The sequence below is a fragment of the Peromyscus maniculatus genome, chromosome 15 (assembly GCF_049852395.1).
Source record: "Peromyscus maniculatus bairdii isolate BWxNUB_F1_BW_parent chromosome 15, HU_Pman_BW_mat_3.1, whole genome shotgun sequence".
NCBI lineage: Eukaryota > Metazoa > Chordata > Mammalia > Rodentia > Cricetidae > Peromyscus > Peromyscus maniculatus.
Genome location: NC_134866.1, coordinates 31,212,563 through 31,232,698, shown reverse-complemented (window position 1 = coordinate 31,232,698; position 20,136 = coordinate 31,212,563). Strand labels below are relative to the sequence as shown.

Sequence of the window (20,136 nt, the reverse complement as noted above, 5' to 3'; positions counted from 1 at the left end):
TGAGTCCCAGGACAGCTAGGGTTATACAGAGAAACCCTGTCTTGAAAAACGAAAAACAAAAACAAAAAACAGTTATAGCTAATCTCACACACACACACACACACACACACACACACACACACACACACACACACAGTAGGTAGCATTTTTGTTCTCAGTTAATCATTGGCCTTTTGTTATTTGAATAATTTTTTTTTTTTACAATTTTTCTAACATGCTGTCTGTTCACATCATACTGAATATCATTTACAAAAAAATTAGTAATATATTCTGAATTTATATATTATTATTTTTCTTTCAGGATATTCCACACGGGAGTATTCCTTTGTGTCAATTAGATGGCCAGCCTAAGCTGAGAGGACAGAGTGGAGCACCTCAGAGCTTTGGACCCGCTTCCTTTTCTCACGCTCCTGCTGGAGACACTGGCCTCCAGCTTCTGTTCACACCTGCTGCTCTGCAGAAGGCCCCTCAGCTGATTCCACCTGCCAGAACAGTCACTCCTGGGAGCGGGTTTCCTTTGCTTCATTTTCAGCCCAAGCATGAATTCAAGCCCCTTTCCTTACCGCTAGGAAGAATTCCAGAAGTTCCTTTCAGACCTCAGGCCCAACCAAAAAAGGCCTGGGAATTATCTGACTCTTGCCAGCCCCCTCTGTCTCAGGGACTAGTGCACACCACTTCCCCATGCCATTCAAATCCAAGCCTCTATAGCGCTGTACTCAGAGACACCCCTAAGCATGGGAGCTTGGAGCAGTATGTTGGACAACAATACTTGACACCTCAGCAGGACTCTTCAGTATTTATAAAGCCAGAAAGTGTGTTTGATGTTAAACCAGTGCCCCCTGGGACAGTTCCTCAGAATTCTTTTGGACTTCCTTTATTACACCTGCAATTTCAGCCTCCTTGTATATTCTCATCACCATCAAGAGCATCAAGTAGATTGCCCTCAGTACCTACCAGATCTGACACAGAAGGAAAACAGTATCCACAGCTATCATTACTTCATTCATGTTTGCCCCTGGAGAACACGGTAATGACTTGTTGTATGGTGAATGAAAAGCTGTTGCGCTTTCCCATGCTGTAAACACTGTGTGTTCTATGAGAGTTCAAGAACATGTTTTAACATGTGTTTATTTTGGATATGGGTATGTGTCTTAGTTAGGGCTACTGTTGCTGGGATGAAACACCATGACCAAAAGCAATGCAGGGAGAAAAGGGTTCATTTGGCTTACACTTCCACATCACTAAAAATTCACCATTGAAATAAGTCAGGACAGGAACTCAAACAAGGCAGGAACCTGGAGGCAGGAGCTGATGCAGAGCCCATGGAAGGGTGCTGCTTACTGGCTTGCTCCTCATGGCTTGCTCAACCAGCTTTCTTATAGAACTGAGGACCACCTACCAAAGAATGGCACCACCCACAATGGCTGGACCCTCTCCCATCAATCACTAATTAGGAAAATGCCCTAAAGGCTTGCCTACAGCCCAGTCTTATGGAGACATTTTCTCAATTGAGGTTCTCTCCTCTCGGATGATTTTTTTTTTTTCATTATCTTTTTTTTTCTTTTATTTTATTTTATTTTTCCATCACAGGCAATTTATTTTGTTCTATTCATTTACAGTTAATACAGAAAATACTTGGAAACATTTCCATATAATGTTTGACACAGAAATCATCAAATAGAAGTATACAATGTTGACAGGAGGCAGTACATTTATAATTTATAACCCCAAATGTATTTATAAATTAGAAATGGAAAGATCTACAAATGAAATTATGAAGGTTCACCAAAGTCATTTAATCTGTCAGTTTCTCATTCATTTTTATGTCTTAATAATATTCTATTGTATGAATAAGCCACATTTTATTTCTCTCCAGTATTTGATAGCTATTTGAGTTGTTTTAACTTTTTTACTATTAGCAACACACTGCTGTAAACTTTCATGTACATGTTTCATAGGTGCACATTTTCAGTAGTTTGAGGATATATTCCTAAGGGTAGAATTGTTGAGTAACAGAGTAACAATGTTTTGCATTTTGACCAACCACCAAACTGTTTTGCCAAAGTGGCACACCATTTTACAATCTCACCAAATCCTTGTTTTTAAGGCTCTGATTTTTGTACAAAAGCATTCAATCATTCTGTCAGACCAAACCAGGAAAAGTAAGCTATAGTTCAGAGCTGTTCTATTCCATTTACTATGCAAAGCCATTCTTGGCGTTTGCAACTCTCAGCCCTTTTGAGTATTCTTGCAGTGTTCACCTTTCCTCCACCACTTTTTTTTTCTTCTTTTTTTTTCTGGTTTATTTCTATCTACTACAAATGTATAAAAAATCCTCCATCAACGCTGCTGATAGAAGCAGAACCTTGAGAAATATACCTTTGGTTTGCCTCAGAAAAGGAACACATATTGCACTGTAAAGTTTATAAAATTGGCGCAAAACATTGTGGTAATGTTACAATACCAGTTTTAAGAGTTCAGTGACTAATGGTGAGCCGATGGGATACATGCAGAACTGTGAAAGCGATCTCACTTAGCCAGCTGTACACGTAGACTGTAAATCTACATTCAGATCAATTCTGAACTAAAACTATCATCTCAGTTTATCTGTTGAGGTCAACCAGGAAACCCTAGAATATACCTTGATTTTTGCAAAAAACAAAATAGGGGGAGGGGTTTCTTCAGCATTTCAGTCCACGAGTAACAGTATCCTAACAGGCAAAGTGTTCTCTCACTGTCAACATAGAATGAACTGCTGCTGGACGTCAACTTGGGCTTTAATTTGCATTAGCACTTACATGCATAGTAGTCCAAGTTGTTGATCTCATGACTTTAAAAAGTAACTCTAAAAAAGTAAAATGGCCCTTCTTGGAAGACTAAAGAAAGACATCCAGCCACAGTTGTAAAAAGTCTCATCAAAACAATATACCCTTTTATGAATTACGCCTCAATTAAAAAAAAAAAAAAGTAGCCCCAAATAAGAAGCAGCTCTGAAAAAGAAAATATAACTTAAGATATTTGAAAAAAACAAGGTGAATACAGGTTCAAAAATGATTAAGATTTGGAGCATGTCTTTTTTTTTTTTTTTTGATTTTTCGAGACAGTGTTTCTCTGTGTAGCTTTGCGCCTTTCCTGGGACTCATTTGGTAGCCCAGGCTGGCCTCGAACTCACAGAGATCCGCCTGGCTCTGCCTCCCGAGTGCTGGGATTAAAGGCGTGCGCCACCAACTCCCGGCTCTCTCGGATGATTTTATATTGGGCCAGGGTGACATAAAACTGTCCAGCACAGTGTGCATACATGTGCATGCCATGAGCACATGGTTGAATGTCAGAGGGACAGCTGGTGGAGGCCAGTTCTCTCTTACCTGTGGGTTCTGGGGTCATCGTCAAGTCATCGGCTTGGCAGCAAGCACTTGACTTGCTGAACTGTTTGTCAGCCTGTTTCTTAAGGTAAATCTTCTGTTACGGACAATAGCGTAAAATAATTTTACATTTTAAATATTCAAGGTATTTTGTGTAAATACTAGAATTTACACTCTTTCATACATTTTTTTTCATACATAAGGTATAAGTAAAATAAATCTACCAGCGTGTGTGTGTGTGTGTGTGTGTGTGTGTGTGTGTGTGTGTGTGTGTGTAGCAAGTGCACATAGTATATTTGAAGTTTCTAGCAATTGTGATATGGTCATTTTCAGATCTGTTTCAGATAAAATTTTTAAGCACATGCCAGTTTGTCAGTAGCTTCCCATGTGTGAGATGGTAGCCTTAAAATACACCAAATCCTCTTCAAAGATGCTGTCTTAGATTTATGAAATTCAGACTGTTTAGCCTCTAACGTGTAAGTTTGTAGTAATCGAGTGACTTGTTCTCTGGTGTGCTTTGTTACTCACAGGTGCTACTTTGGAGAGAAATGGTTGTTCATTAGAAGTATTAACCATGCCTCCTTTTTGGAACATACTATAGACAGAAGAGGGGGTTAAGGGTGTGGAAATTTTAGCATTTTGAGAATAATTTTTAAAGCTTTTTTTATTAGAATAATATTCTGAGCCCCAGGTTCTTCTGACCCTGTTTGGGATTATCAACATATGCTGACATGCTCACTCATCTGTAGTCTTTAAGCCACTACACCTGCTGCCTCTTGTATTCATATTCAGTTAAATGCCATGTATGTATTTCCCTCACAGGGAAGAGGATTTTTTTATGGAATGCAATTTAGAAGATGGGGACTTTACTTCGGAATCCGGACAACTCAGCTGAGGGCACAGGGTGCGGCTGAGTGGTCAAGTACTGAGTTCGCATGCTCAGGGCCCGAGTCAGTCTCCAGGGGAGAAAGTGAAAAACCTATATGAAACGTTAATGGCCCTCCCTGATTGTCGAAAATATGGATAGCCATTCTTCCTGTCCTGTCCAAGTCAATTTGTTGAGTTTGATGTGTTCTGTCTCTTATATGTCTTAGTTTAATTTAAACAAATTTTTGTTTGTTTTTTCAACATAATTATGCATTTGACTTGTTACGCGTTCTCTCTGTAGTACAAGAAGCCCCAACTTATCCCACTTGAAAACCTCATGGCATTTAAAAGAAGCCAACAAAAACTAGCACATAATGCATTTGCACAAGGTGATTCTGGTCATGTTCAGCTTCTAAAGGTCAACATGGAACCATCTAACATAACACCAGGGAAGAAGAGGCAAGTTCTGAATGAAATGTTATCTGATAATGTTGTATACCAAGGTCGTAAAGGCGTTTCGCTTCAGTTCCTTCACAGCAACGTAGTTAGTAGTTTCCTTGTCTGCTACCATGTATTTAAGCCAATCTCATAGTGATGAAAGATGTCTCCTGTTGTGAGAAATGTTACCTTTTTTCTCCCTCTCCATTTCTCTTAAAGTTTTCTCTCTTACCTTTCATGGGCTGGAGCATTTTTCTCCATGTTCCTGTGACAGAATAAACAGTTATGTTCTGTAGCACTAATCTTTGGGATCAGGTAAAATTCCATGAACAGTTCAACATTGTGAACCAGTACTTATTTTCACCCACTTTACCATATATCCTTCAGACCGTTACAAGGCAGCAGGAGAGTAGGCGATGGTGTGAAGTGTCTCAGGGCACTAAGAAATGTGCATGTAGAAGTGAGGCTGCCCAAGACTAACTGAAGAGCCTTTGACTGTTGATTCGTATGCTGTGTGTATAGAACACGTGTTTGAATTTGCCATCGCTGCCCTTCCCGATGATGAGCTCTCCTTGCTGGGTGTTTAGTTAGCCTCCTCAAGGAGCTTCGTGGAGGTTCCATAGGATTTCTGGTACAAGCTTCTAATATGCAACACAGAGTTTGAAAACTGCTTAAAAGGTATAATCTATTCCAACATTCTAGTGACCAAACCAGAATTCAGTGTCACCTGTAATTGTATTCTAGCAGAATATCTTGTTAGTTTAATTAAATCTAGTGAAATCTAGTGAAAATCCATTTCAAGTAGCAAGTCTCAAATGAGAACCTAAAGGTACTATAAGGGAAACCCTGTTCTATCCTATTGTCTTCTTCAGGCAAAGCAGACGAGCTGAAAGAGAGCTACAAGAAGAAAGAGCCCAGAAGCCAAGAAGAAAGCCAAGTGTTAGTTTCCGACCAGAGGATTCCCTCATTAGTAATGGCTCAGAGGTCATCATGGAACCCAAGGTACAGAACAACTACAGTAGATTCTTCCCTAACTTGCATGGAACACTTCGGTATTTCTTGGTGGCTGTGTAGCCTGACTGCTGGAAGTTTCATGCTGTGGTTTGAGGGTCTGGCCATCATAATGCACAAGAGCTCTGCTGATTCCCTCCATAAACAGACACACTCAGTGTGGATGGGAAAAACCACTGGATGGCAAACTGAAAACTGCAGCTTAGAGCATCTGCCTGGTGACTGTTGTGTATGAAGTCACTCTGGGCTTTTCTGTGCCTTAATGCACATGATGTCATTTTCTGTCGGAGGCTGAGACATCTCCAGGGTTATCCAGGTAGATTTGCTATGTGACCTATATTATAAATCAAATCTCTTTAAGCATTCATTCTGAATTTGGAAAAAAACATTAAAGAGGTGTATAATTTCATTCATGTATGTTTTAAAAGCCTTGCTTTTTCATTTAGTACTCATAGGCCTTTCTAGAGGTACTAAATGTTTTTGAGTCCATTAAAGACTTTAGGAGGATCGGGGTACTGTTTGAGTGTCAAGTCTGCTCTGCTACAGAGACTTGTACATAGTAATTAGTACTTGGTATTAAACTGGTAATACTATTTTTTATTGCTTGACTTGTGGATTTCATGAACTCTTGTATAGTTGCTTTGACAGAGTAAACAGGCCTAAAATGATGGAAATTGAACCTGTAACTAAGAATTCAATCTTCATAGCTATTAGATGTATTTTTTTTAAAAAAAATAATAAATGCCTTTGAGTTATTAATAGGTTGATTGTTTGGCTCCATTTAGGAACAACTTGGACATTGTGATTCTCAGCCTTTGGAAAAATTTGAAATTCCTTTTGGTATGTATACACATGATTAATAGAATGTCTAAGTTTAATGTTAAGTCAGCTTTTTAGAAATAAATATAAGGCTGGGCGGTGGTGATGCACACCTTTAATCCCAGCACTCAAGAGACAGGGGCAGGTGAATCTCTGAGTTCAAGGCCAGACTGGACTATAAATCAAGATCCAAGACAGCTAGGGCTACACAGAGGGACTCTGTCTTGGGGTGGGTGAGGGAAGAAATAAATGTAATATGAAACTGAGACTAAATTAATGTCTTAGTCATTGTTCTCTTGCTGTGAAGAGACTCCTGACCACAGGACTTTTTTTTGGCTTTTTGAGGCGGGGCTATCCTGGAACTGGCTCTGTAGACAAGTCTGGCCTCGAAATGAGAAATTTGCCTGCCTCTGCCTTCTGAGTGCTGGGATTATAGGCATGCACCCCTAATGCCCTGGCAAAGCAACCCTTATAAGAGAAAGCATTTAATTGGGGGGCTTGCTTACAGTTTCACAGGGTCAGTCCATTATCATAGCAGGGAGCGTGGTGGCACACATGGCTCTGGAACAGTAGCTGAGAGCTTCATCCTGATCCAAGCAGAGAGAGAGAGACAGAGACAGACAGAGAGAGAGACGGAGAGAGACCGGCCATGACCTGGGCTCTTGAAACCTCAAAACCTACCCCAAGTGGCACACTTCCTCCAACAAGGCCATGCCTCCCAGTCCTTCTAATCCTTTCAAACCATTCCACTCCCTGATGACCAACCATTCAAATATATGAGCCTGCGGGGCCGTTCTTACCCAAACCACTACAGCCACTTTCCTGTTCTTTTGACAAGGGTGAGGAGGACCTTTGTACTTTGTTTCTTATCCAGTGGAGTAGTGGTTAACATGGACCTGATGGAGACCATGCCTGCTCTTATGAACAGTTTTATTGTAACATAACCTCAAGGCTTTCAGACCACAACAAAGTAAAGGAGTTGCTACAAAGACTTACATACGCCTACATGGCACTGTACAGAGAAAGTTTGCCAAGCTCTGCAGTCGAGTGACGTAGTTAATCAGAATGTCAAATAGAATTTAAAAAAAGGCCTCAGTAAGGAAGTTATGGGTGACTATGCCTAGCATTGAATTTGTCATAGAAAATACATGTGTGTTAGAAACGCAAGCATCAGTTCAGGACAGTGTCATTTGTATGATTCCATTTTTAATGACTATGTAGTGCACCAGTGGATGGGTATTGTGTTACACCAAACAACACTTCTGTGATTCCCTGTACACTTAATTAAATCATTCACTGAAATCAGTCTTCAGTGTCTTCATCTCCCCACAGGTGGGGGTATGGTAGGTGCTAACCCTTTAACAATGTAGTTGGCTCCTCCCGTGACCAGCCTTGACCCTGAAGCTGTTTAGGGATCTTCCATTAGCATCAACTCTGGTTGTTGTGAATAAAAAGCTCACTCTTATTTAAGAGCTTCTAAAGGTGTAGAAAACTGCCCGAAACTAAGAACAAAGACCAAATATGTGTTTATTATGCCCGATGGTTTTATGTCTGTTATTATACCTAATTTATTATGTGTAATTGTTGATCTCTTATTCCATCTGGTCTTCCTAGGCCATCTCCCTATAAAATCTCACTCTAACTCAGACTGCCATAATATATTTAGACTTTGATTCTGCTCCTGCAGAGCTTCTCTGCTTGGGGAAAGACCACTTGTAGCTCATGAAATCAGAACTCATTGTCTTTCCTCTCCAAACTGTTTTTTCCCTTCTATGTTATCTATCTCCATTTATATTAACATCAACCCCCCCCCAAAAAAAACCCCGCAAATGCTGCCTTTTACTTTGCCTTTTTACCCAGTTTCTCGTCCCAGCCTTTCTTACCTCCTTTGTTAAACTGCTACAGAACCTTATCTGATGGTCTTCAGTTTTATTCATTCAGCGCTGCTTTCCACAGGTGGGGTGAGTTTTCTACAGGAGCGGTCTGGTCACATTGCCTCCACTGGACCTTCAATAGCTAGAGGAGAAGGCTCTAGGTTTCTGGGCCTGAAATACGGTGTCCTCTACAAGTGTGGGTGTGATTCACAGTGTCTTTAGGATGTAGTTCATACAGCACCTCATGTAGAAAATGCATTCTGATAACATCCCAACACACACCTTTAGTTACTGTACTTCCAATAACATGTTGGCTTCTCAGTGATTGCTCTCCATATTTTGTTATATTTCAGAAATGTTAGAAGATGATGTTAATACTTCAGCTGGACTGCATTTCCTGGCCTCTGTACGAAAGAAAACCGTGGGAAGTCAGGATGCAAGTACAAACACAGACCCAGGTAAATACTTGAAAAGTGAAAAAGTTTGAATTACAGCTGGAGACATATCTCAGTGGTTAGAGCACTTGCTGTCTTCCAGAGGACCGAGTTCAGTTTCTAGCATCCATGTTGGGTAGTTCACAAGTGACTGTAATTCCAGCAGCAGGGGATCTGATGCAGTCTTCTGGCTTTTGTGGGTATCTGTACTTAGGCAGCATATATACTAACACATGCACATAATTAAAAAGTAACATCTTTTAAAACTTTGATAAGGCATTTCTTTTCTCTCTCTCTCTCTCTCTCTCTCTCTCTCTCTCTCTCTCTCTCTCTCTCGTTTTGTTTTTTGAGACAGGGTTTCTCTCTGTAGCTTTGGAGCCTGTCCTGGAACTCCTGTTGTGTAGACCAGGCTGGCCTCGAACTCATAGAGATCCACCTGTCTTTACCTCCTGAGTGTTGGGATTAAAGGTGTGACCACCAACACCCAGCCATACTTTTTCTTTCAGACAGTGCTTTAAAAGGAATTTTAAATTATGTAATATTTGTTACTTATCCCAAGTTATTCTCCTTAATTTCCTAGGAAAAATTACAAATAGCATTTATGATAACCTGAAATGGCATTTATGATAAACTGAATGTATAATTTAAGTAAAACATCACATAGAGATTTCCACTGCTAACGTGTTAAAGCTCTCAAGTGAGTGTAAGAATGTTGTGAGTTAGACTCCCTAGCCATGAGCTTCCTTCACTGGAAATGCAGCCCCAGAGTGAGAGGCTTGGGGTTCTGGCTAGTGAAGTTGGCGTGGGAAGAAGACTAGATTGTGGTTAGTCTGAGAGGGCAAGTGACTGTCCATGAGCAGAAGTGTACGGAATTTTCCCAGGATTCTCCTCTGATTTTGTCTTCTTATAAATGCTTAAGTACTCACTGATATAATATAGCAAGCAAGCAGTGACAAGTATGAAATTATACATTCACAAAGCCAGGTGCAGAGCGTAGGAAAAGTGTCCTTTCAGACTATCTGACTCCTGGTCCCTGGGTATTCCCGTATTTCTCACTTTACCATGAGAATTTAACTGTCATGTCTCAATGTTGGTTGTTTCCTGTTACCTTTAGACACTCTCATAATGTATCTTAACAGGCAATTTCTTTATACTGTATTGACATCACAGTATGTTTGCAACAGTGTTGAAGGTGATGCATGTGTGTATTCAGTATTATTGCATAGTTCATGCTTTACTAATAAATGCTGATTAAGTGGTATTTAAAATACTTGATATTATGTAATAATCCTTAATAATGTTATTACTTGTTTAAGTCTGAGAAAATTGGATGGCATGGAACACCTTTTTTGTCATGTAAAATAATGTTGTAGTCGCCTTACATCTGAAAATTACCAATTAGCCTATTTTCAGGAAGGCATTGGTTTGTGTCCTTTTCATTTCCTTTGATTTCTGCTTACATTAAACATTCCCTTCTGTTGCCAAGAGTATTCTGTAAGCATGTTCCTTTGGCGGTTGCGCCATCAGGTATTTAACCAGCTTCTGATTGTTGAGCGCATTGATGTGTAGACAGTTTTTAGAGTTGTGTTCTTTCTTCTCTGTTCTTCTCTTTGGGTTGAGGGGAATTGAGCCCGGATCTCATTATGTGGCCCTGGACGGCCCATAACTGGCTATGTAGATCCAGATGGACTTGTACTCACAGAGATCCTCCTGCCTCTGCCTCCTGAGTGCTGGGATTAAATGCGTGCACCACCACTCCTGACCTTTCTTTGCTTTTTTAAGGATTAGGATCTTAGCTGGCATGGTAGTTCATGCTTTTAAACCCAGAGCTCAGGCGGTAGAGGCAGGGGATCTCTGAATTTGAGGCCAGCCTGATTACCATAATGAGTTCCAGGTCAGCTAGGGCTATCTAGTAAGACCGTGTCTTAAATAAAGTAAAATCTACAGTCACATTTAAAAATTAAATTAAGCTGGCAATCTATTTTCCCACCATCTTTTACATACACTAATTATCTGTATTTGCATATTTAATTTCCTTTTGTTTGTGAAATGATTTTTCTATTTTTTCTTTTTCCCTCATATATCTGAATTTAGTCCAAGATAAGGAAGGTACTTCCCAAGAAGTTGATTCTGAAAGTGGTAAAAATCAACAAGTCATTTCTGCTACCTCAGGTGTGAATTCTTTGTTTTCTGAGATTAAGTTGGACTTATTAAAGTTATGTCAGCATAATGTGAAAGCCAGTCACTTTCTCCTTAGAAAACAGTTTAACCAAGCAAGTGGCTTCATAGAGATAGGATGACAATTTAAATGTTTTTGTTTTTTTCTCAGATTTTAAAGCTAACCTGTGATTTAAGTTCAAGCTTCATTAGCAGTTTTTCAGTAAAGTCAATATGACATGAATTATATTTTACATATGAATTTTAAAGTAGTATTTAAATGAAAACAAAATGCTAGAAAAATAGATTTGAGTCCTAGAACAAAAGCAGAGTTTCACCATGTGCTTACCTCTGTACTGGAAAGCCTTTTTATTTACTATTGAATAAGAGGCAAGAAACTGGTGAAATTCAGATGTCAAAACATCTTATTTATTTTTATCTTTAAGAAATGTTTATTCCTATTTTATGTGCATTGGTGTTTTTGTCTGCATGTATGTCTGTATGAGGCTGTCAGATCCCCTGGAAATGGAGTCACAGATGGTTGTGAACTGCCATGTGGGTGCTGGGAATTGAATCCTCTGGAAGAACAGCCAGTGCTAACTGCTGAGCCATCTCTCCAGCCCCCAACATTTTAAGCTGTAAAAGTTCGCAGTGAGCCCTGTGATTATCCTAAATCCATTATTAAGAGTATGAATTATATCTCAGTGAAACTTAATTAACTATTGAAAGTTTTTAAAATGTAGCTAATAGGTGTGTTTTTCTTAAGTAAAATAATTTAATATATTTAAAATAGAAATAGGAAATTATAATATTTTTTACAAAATTTAGATATCTTATTTGTCCATGTATGTTATTCATAAGGGTAGTCCTTTGTCTTTGATTATGAATTTCCTTATAGAAAAATCGCCCTTAGACTAGAATTGGTTTAATTTTATTTAATATATTTATACCTAGGAAGCTTCTATTTAGATCTTTAAGAAATACACATTTTATATTATTTTGCTACAGATTTGCTGTTAGAAAATTAAGGACTACAGACATGTTTAACATTTCTGATTTTCTTAATTTCCAGGCCATGAACCTTTGAATGTTCCTCAGCTCTTGATTCCAGATATGTATCTAAATGTCAAACTTCCCACTGGAATATCAGAGAAACCTTTGTCTCCTTCCCCACCTCATTTGGTAATAGCCTTGGTTTGTCCATTGAATTTTAATAATAACCTTGTGTCAAACTCATCGTGGTCATCCATATAGTACTCCATTTTATGGGTGAAATTAGTATAAAAAGGTGCATGGCTTTGTAAGAAAGGACAAGAGTTACTTAAGTGTTCTGCCCAATAGTGCTGTAAACTAGAAAGCTCTGACATATCGCTGCTTCCTCCAGGTTAGGCTTGCAGATGCTTGCTTGTTGGTAATAAGGATGACAAATTAACACCGCCACCCCTTTTGTAGTCATCTAAAATTTAAAAAAATGGTTACTCTGTGTTTAACTCAGGCTAGACAGACTTACATAGATGTGATTGACATTGAAGCTGATGATCTGTTGGAGTTGCCTGCTAATGAAGAACCTTCAGGTGATAATGTCATCAAGGCACAGAGCCATCCCCCAGAAGCCCCGTCGTCTGCAGAGTTGCACTGTATGGCAGCTTCAGTTGTGAATGCTGTTCCCCCTCATACTTTTGAGGGTCAAGGTAATATTTTTTCCCACGTTAAAATAAATTAAACACACTAAGATGTATTTAGTACTGTTATCCTTACCCCAAATCTCCTAGATCTCTAGATACATGCTCGTGTTGACATTTAGAGATGTTCTATTAACCTCTCAGTTGCCTGGCTTGGACATTTACAATCAGTGTTTGTATATCTTTTATGTTCTTGACAGAATCTGCAAGTTCTACTCTGGGTTTAATTTCTGAGCCTGCAAAAATGACTCAATCCTGTCTGGATGAGAAAAGCTGTAGAGCAAGTGTTATGGAAGTGAAGGAGCCTGGGATCTCCTCAGTGATGCCATCAGACAGGCAACAGGACAGAGGTAAATAGCCAGGATGTCCTGCATGGTCTGCCCTCTCTAGATTCCTGTTATGTAAGAAAGAAGTATTGCTACTTGATCATTCCAAAAGCACTTGAAAGAGAAGTGTTTAAGGTATATAAATGAAATACAGCCATGGCTCCAAGCCTGGGACCCACAGTAATCTGCAAGAAGACTTCAGGTCTACTTGTACACATCTTTCCCCAGCTAATAAGGCTGAAAATAAACATCTTGTCAGAGTCCTTTAGTATTTTGATGTTTAAAAGAAATTCTCATCTTTGAAAAGAAGGAAAATTCAGGGCCAGTAAAAGCACTCATGCTGTTAAGCCTGATAGCCCAAGTTCAATCCCAGATCCCATGATAGGAGGAGAGAACCAGCTCCCTAAAATTGTCCTCTGACCTCCACACATATATAGTGGCACACACACTGTCTGCCCTACCCATCACATACACACACACACAAATGATAAAATGTATGTGTAGGAAATTCTGTAGTAGCACATAATAAATACATGGACATGGTAGCCAACTAGTAACTCAGGTTTTTTGTTTGTTTTATTTTTGAGATTATAATATGATTATATAATTTTTCTTCCTATCCCTTTTCTCCTTCCAAATACTCCATATATCCTCTTTGCTGTCTTTCAAATTTATGACCTCTTTTTAAATTAATTGTTCATGTCTGTGTGTATATGTTTAAGCATATATATTCCTAAACACAACCTGCTCCTTCCCTTATGTGCCAAGGCCATTCTGGTTTTTTACTATATTTTCTCCTTTAAATCTATGCGCATCAGATTTTTCCTGAGGGCGATTAAAGGCATTACAGGCTGTAGAGAGTCCATCGGCTGAATCACTTTTTTTATGGCTCTCAGATCTGTAGGCATTTTTCCATTTTCCAGATTTCTTTTTAATAACAAATATGGGAAAATTCTATAGGCTGGTTGATTCTTCAATATGTTGAGCATTTAGCTGCTCCTGAACCAGCTGTTCTAAGGCCTGTAGTTTCTCTGATATCATAGGCCACTGTCTAACCCAGGCAGGTTTGTCAGTTAACCATTTTAAGGGCAGGGATGTTGGTACCTCTGATAGTTAAACAGCTGTTGTGCTCTGTTTTTGTTCAGCCTGAATGGTCAGTGACTGTTTTTTTAAATAGTGTCTTATAATATTATTCCTGGAAACATGAATTGGTTTATGGTTTGTTTCTGAGATTGGAGGAATGTTAATCTGGGTACTCCATTGCTGTAACAGATCACAACCCCATAGATTCACAGCTACATTAGCCACATATGGTCTCAACCTTCCCCTCTGTCCTTCTGGCCCTATGCATTCAACCCATCTTGTACTTTGTCTTATCTGAGATTGGGTTCCAGTCCCTAGGAACTGAACATCTACCTTCTGAAGAGGCCAATTCAGATGCCATGATTCTGGTGTAATTATAGTCACATCTGTTCCTGTGTCCAATAAACCTTCAATTGTAATGTTATTTATTAGTACCCTTGTCTTTGGTCACTTATGGAAGTCTGCCAAAGTATTCATTTTATGGTTTTTCTTGGAATTTCTGATTCATCTTTCAAAGCTATTCTATCATCCAGAGCTGTATGGTTTTATACATTAGGCATTGGATCCTCTAACTGTTCTGTGGAGGCATTTACTCCACAGTGACGGGAATGACTGGACCATGTTTGACTTGGAGGCCTGCAAGAGGCCCCCCAAGGCATTTCCTAATGGTAAAGGGTCACCTTACTTGTCTCTTGGTTGACCTGCATTCATTGGTCCAATGTTGGCTTTTGCCACATCTTCTGCATAATCCAGAAGTTTAGGGACTTCTGTTTGGGTTATTCCTACAAGAAACATTGTTTCTAGGAGTGCCCTATATACAGTTTCTTCTCATATGGCATGGTTAACCACAATTAAATGTTGGCACTTTGATGTCTCTTCAGGCCTTTGGGAATCACCTCTCCTATCCCAGCCTTATCATTATGGTTATGAGACTCAATATTGACTGTGTGTTAGAGTCATTCTTCTATGGGTACTGATCTGACCTTTAAAGGCACAATTATCATTTTGCATTCTAAATTAGCATTTTTCAAAAGCCTAAGATTGAACTAGTACTTGTCTAGCTTTTTCATCTGATATTGCTCTATTTACAGCTTTAGTCAATCTTTGCAAAAAGTCAGCGAAGGGTTCTTTTGAGCCTTGTATGACTTTAGTAAATGGCTCAACTCTTGTCCCTGATTGATGAATCTTTTTTTTTTTTTTTTTTTTTTTTGGTTTTTCGAGACAGGGTTTCTCTGTGTAGCTTTGCGCCTTTCCTGGAGCTCACTTGGTAACCCAGGTTGGCCTCGAACTTACAGAGATCCGCCTGGCTCTGCCTCCCAAGTGCTGGGATTAAAGGCGTGCGCCACCAACGCCCGGCCTGATTGATGAATCTTATACCAAGCATTTAAGGCTGCCATACGGCATATGGACAAGGTGTGTTCATCAAAGGTAGCCTGCTTATTTACATCACTTCAGGCTGCTGATAAATGGGATCAATAGTCAGATAGTAAAGAAACATGAGCTAAGCTGGAATGGGAGTGAGACAGTATCAACACCGACACCGTCTTCTGGGAAGGCTCCAGGACCAGGACCAGAAGCTGTCAGACAAGCCGTGTTTCAGAACCCGTGCACTTCCGTGCATAACTTGGCCTTCATAGAACTTCTGTGAGCTAAGTACGGAGGGCAAAATCATCTGGTTTTGATGGATTTCTCATCCTGTAACCATCTAGGGACCCATACTAGGAGTGAAAAAGTAATACAGGTTGTCAGGCTGTGGGCAGTGACTGTGGGGAAAGGAAGACAGATGAGTAAAGGGATTACTAGGATGCGTCTTGTAAGTGCTGAGAGGGCTGATGGTGGCTGAGCAACACATCATCTCATCTACTCCAGAGGACAGGCCGTTTAAGGAGCAGTACCAACAGTGATTGTTAAAGGGGATGCATACGGGAGTCTCCTGCCCCAACCACCCGGTCCCAAACAACCGACTCAGAGGCTGAATATGAAATATGGATACTTGGCCAATAGTTCAGGCTTATTACTAACTAGCTCTTACAACTTAAATTAACCCATTCCTGTTCATCTATGTATTGCTGTGTAACTCATGACTTTGCTTGTCCTCTAGCATGTCTTGCTTCCTTGGGTGGCTGGCTGGCATCTCTCCTGACTCTGCCCTCCTTCTTCCCATCATCCTCAGGTTGGCTTTCCCGCCTAGCTTCCTGTCCAGCTACTGTTGTCAGCTTTTTGTTAACCAATGAGAATGATATATATTCATAGTGTAGAACAGGATTGTTCCTCAGCAAGGGGACTTGGATGAAGGGAGAAATTGCACTCAGACTGAGAGGCATGACCACAGCAATGCAGTTTTGTGGCACCTGCTGGTTTGGGAAGTTCAGATTTGTTAAAAGCAGTGGCAAGAGCTGAAGGTTTGGAGGTGGAGGGAAGACTGCCGTTGTTAGACATACCGAGACATTTAGGCCTTTAAGGTGAAGGCATTAGAGGCAAATGGAAAGGTTTTCGGGGGAAAGTAACTATCAAATTTGTGTTTCTAATTCGTCCTATTAGGCATTGTGGATGACAGACTACACAGGAGAAAAGTAGGGTTTTATTTGAGATCTGTATTCTGAAACACCAATGAAGCAGTATAGGATGGAGACATGGAGGAGGCTGAATCACCAGGACTTGATGTTGCTTTGGAATAGGAAGGATAGCAACCCTCACTTACTCTCAGGCCTCTGGCGTGGGAAACATGGTGAAGAGTAGAGCTGTTCCCAGAGCTGGGGACCAGGAAAGAGGCAGCCAGCTAGAAGAGAAGCAGTGCGTTGACTTCCAATGTTTTCTGCTTGGAGTCCATAGTAGCCAACACTGAATCTAGCTTTTACTGTGTAATGCTGTTGGTTTTCAGAAGTTGCTTTTTGATGCAGTAGCAGTTTGTAAGAAGGGATAAAGGTGACATTCAAATTGCTATGTGTGTAGAGTTTTGTGGTACTACATTGTTCAGATGTTTAATTTACTACAGAGATAAATTTCAGCAGTCTAGAAACTGAAATGAATTTGTAAGTTTCTTAACTAATAATGAGATTTGGAAACTAATGGCATATTGGCTTACAATGAGATTGTTCTTATCTTAAGTAAAATTAATGCTGATTTTTCTCTGATTAATGTTTAGATCTCCTAGAACCAAACTTCCAGTTCAAGGAACAGAGCACAAAATTGGACTCTGGGGAACAATCTCTGCTTTGGACCCTGCTTCAGGATGTCCCTGCTGCTCGCCCCACTCCGAGGCCTGCTGCTCGCCCCGCTCCGAGGCCTGCTGCTCGCCCCACTCCGAGGCCTGCTGCTGGAAAGTTAGAACGTCTTACTGCCAAGCTCCAGGAGATGGATGAGCAGCTGTTAACAGTGCAGACCATTGCGGAGAACATAGAGCAGGACTTCCCTGCACCAGAAGTGCTGAATCGACACTGGGAAAAGGTATCTGTTCTTATTTTCTAGTGCTTTGGGGGGGGTGTGTGTGTGTGTGCGTGTGTGCTCGTGCATGTGCAAGTCATTAAATATTTGGTATCATTAATATGATATAATTTTAGATATCTGACTTTATTAAATAATGGGGGGGAATTTAAGCTAGAATTTTTTTAAACTTGGTGGTTTTTGACAGGCTACATTAGCAGTTCTCAACCTGTGGGTCATGACCTTTTGGGATCAAATGACCCTTTCACAGGGTTCTCCTAAGACCATTGGAAAACACAGATATTTACATTATGATTCATAACAGTAGCAAAATTAGTTATGAAGTAGCAACGAAAATAATGTTATGGTCGGGGGACAGCACAAAACAAAGAACAGTATTAAAGGTGGCAGATTAGGAAGGTTGAGAACACCGAGCTACATGATTACTTGTTTTTCTGTCTTCTGTGGTTCTGGGGTCATTCACATACTAGGCAAGTGCTCCCCAGTGAACCGCACTCCCTCCTGGCTCCAGGTAGATCTCTGTCTTCCCATCTCACTAGGTGCCCATAGCAAACCCAGGTAATAACAATCAGCCAGAGTTTCCCTGACCTTGTCAGAAGACACTCAGATCGCCCCCAGCTGAGAACAGCTGCCATAGCTTTTAAGTAGGGAGCCCATGCTTCCTTCAGGAAAGAAATGTGTGAGCTGCTAACCAGAGTGTGATTTGAAAACACCGTTCAATGTCATTCTCCTCTCAAAGATTTTTCTTTTCTTTTTTCTTTTTTTGTTTTGTTTTTCAAGACAGGGTTTCTTTCATTTAGTCCTGGTTGTCCTGGAACGTGTTTTGTAGACAGGACTGGCATTGAACTCAGAGATCTGCATGCCTCTGCCTCCTGAGTGCTGGGATTAAATGTGTGCATCACCACCTCCCAGCTAATGTGGTAGTCGTTTTATGGTTTTGTTTTGTTTTTTAATCCACAAACTTGGATATGGCCAAATGAATCTTGAGCATCAGAAGTCCTTGATGGCCTTTTCTTCAAAGACCCTCTTTTGAAATTGTCTTCTGAACTAGTAGTAAAAGCATATTTAAATCCAGACACATATATGTGTATATGCACACACATGTATATTACATATATATTCTTAAGTAAGCTTATAAAGTGTTTCCCTAGGACTTTTTCAAATATCCATAATGTCATCTCCCCTTCCTCATTCCCCACATGTATTACCCTTCCTCCTTCATCTCCAGTTTCCAATACTTTGATTTGCTAAGTTTAACAAACCAGTTTGCAGACCTAGAGAGACAGGGGACTCCCAGGACACCGTGAACAAGTACTAACTTGGAAGCTTAAGAGCTTGAGTTGAAATCCATGACCTGTCACTGGAAATCGCTCACCCCTGGGCCTTGTTTCCTCATCAGGATGTAGAAGGCTGTCATGATGGTAGCTAACTTTCTCCCCCATGCAGGACCATGTGAAGTCATTCCCAGCCCTTGCTACAGATAGTACAAACTTCCTCTTCATGACCCCTGACAATTAGTCACCCTAGATTTTATCCTGTTTCTCTCATTTTGTTGTAGTATTTTAAATGCTTGAGATATACATAAAATTATGATATTTGGACATTTTCAAAAGGTATAACATTTACAGCAGCTCTTTTGCTGTGTTTGTTTTCTTCTATAGGCTGGACTGGTAGATCACGTTGAATTGTCTTCTGGCCCTGAAGTTGAAAAACCGTTAGCTTTAAAAGCCACTAGCATTTCTGAAGAAGGTTTGTGTTGGGAACCTGGGCTGGTACTGAGGCCTGGCTTCAAAAAAGCACTAGAAATACTTTTTTCATGTGAGCTGAAGCCAGTCCTCCCTGCCCCATTCCCAGTCTTTTATTTTTTATTTTTATGTTACGTTATATGGGTATTTTCCTACATGTATATTTATGTACCACATGTGTGCATCTTGTATCTGTTTCTTCAAAGATTCTACCCCCTTTCCATCATTAGTTCTTTCCAAGTCTGTGAGTGATACATTATCCTTGTCTTTGAAAACAGCTTAGCTTTGCTGTGATTTTTAGGTCATAGTATATAGCTGACTGCAGACTTCTCATGTTTTCTCTAATTCTAGAGTTTCCCTGGTCATTTGGGAGACATTATCCCAGTGTCTGTTGAGCATACACTGCCTATGTGCTGTTAGTCTAATTGCTGTCTTAATATCTCTGGTTGCTTTAAAATTTACTTTTTACTCATTTTTCTTTTTTGCCACAATGTCTAGGTATGAATTGCTATCTTACACCTAAGTAGATTGATTCTCCAGTTCAAAGGGTTAACGTCGGGAAGTCTGAGTGGCATCCATCACCCTTTTTTCTCCCTCTGTTCTAAAAATGCCTGTTAAGTCTGTTTGGACCTTGTCAATTTAATGTTTTAAACTTACATGTTTGTTTGTTTGCTTGGCGGGGGGTGGGGGTGCATGCCTGTAAGGCACAGGACAACTTGAGAGAATTGGTTCTCTCCTACTTCGTGAGTCCTGTAGGTCAAACTGAGGTGGTCAGCCTTGGCAGCAAAAATAGTATCTGCTGCACCTCCTCTCTCCAGTCCCAGTTGTCTCTTTCGTGTGTGTGTGTGTGTGTGTGTGTGTGTGTGTGTGTGTGTGTGTGTGTGTGTGTGATGT

The 20,136-nt window shown here is 40.2% G+C and overlaps 1 protein-coding gene across 13 annotated transcripts in view; it reads left to right on the top strand.

The window, feature by feature from the left end:
• Window positions 1–20,136, top strand: part of Cplane1 (ciliogenesis and planar polarity effector complex subunit 1) — a 97,705-nt gene that overhangs the window by 58,465 nt on the left and 19,104 nt on the right. For 12 of the 13 annotated variants that reach the window (XM_076551816.1, XM_076551815.1, XM_076551817.1 and 9 more), the window contains 11 exons: window positions 302–1,027; window positions 4,531–4,688; window positions 5,540–5,669; window positions 6,464–6,518; window positions 8,725–8,829; window positions 10,900–10,977; window positions 12,035–12,144; window positions 12,458–12,653; window positions 12,845–12,994; window positions 17,199–17,500; window positions 19,159–19,246. In XM_076551816.1, coding sequence (XP_076407931.1) covers window positions 302–1,027; window positions 4,531–4,688; window positions 5,540–5,669; window positions 6,464–6,518; window positions 8,725–8,829; window positions 10,900–10,977; window positions 12,035–12,144; window positions 12,458–12,653; window positions 12,845–12,994; window positions 17,199–17,500; window positions 19,159–19,246 — 2,098 coding nt within the window. The remainder of the gene's footprint in view (window positions 1–301; window positions 1,028–4,530; window positions 4,689–5,539; window positions 5,670–6,463; window positions 6,519–8,724; window positions 8,830–10,899; window positions 10,978–12,034; window positions 12,145–12,457; window positions 12,654–12,844; window positions 12,995–17,198; window positions 17,501–19,158; window positions 19,247–20,136) is intronic. The other variant, XM_076551812.1, reaches the window with a different exon arrangement.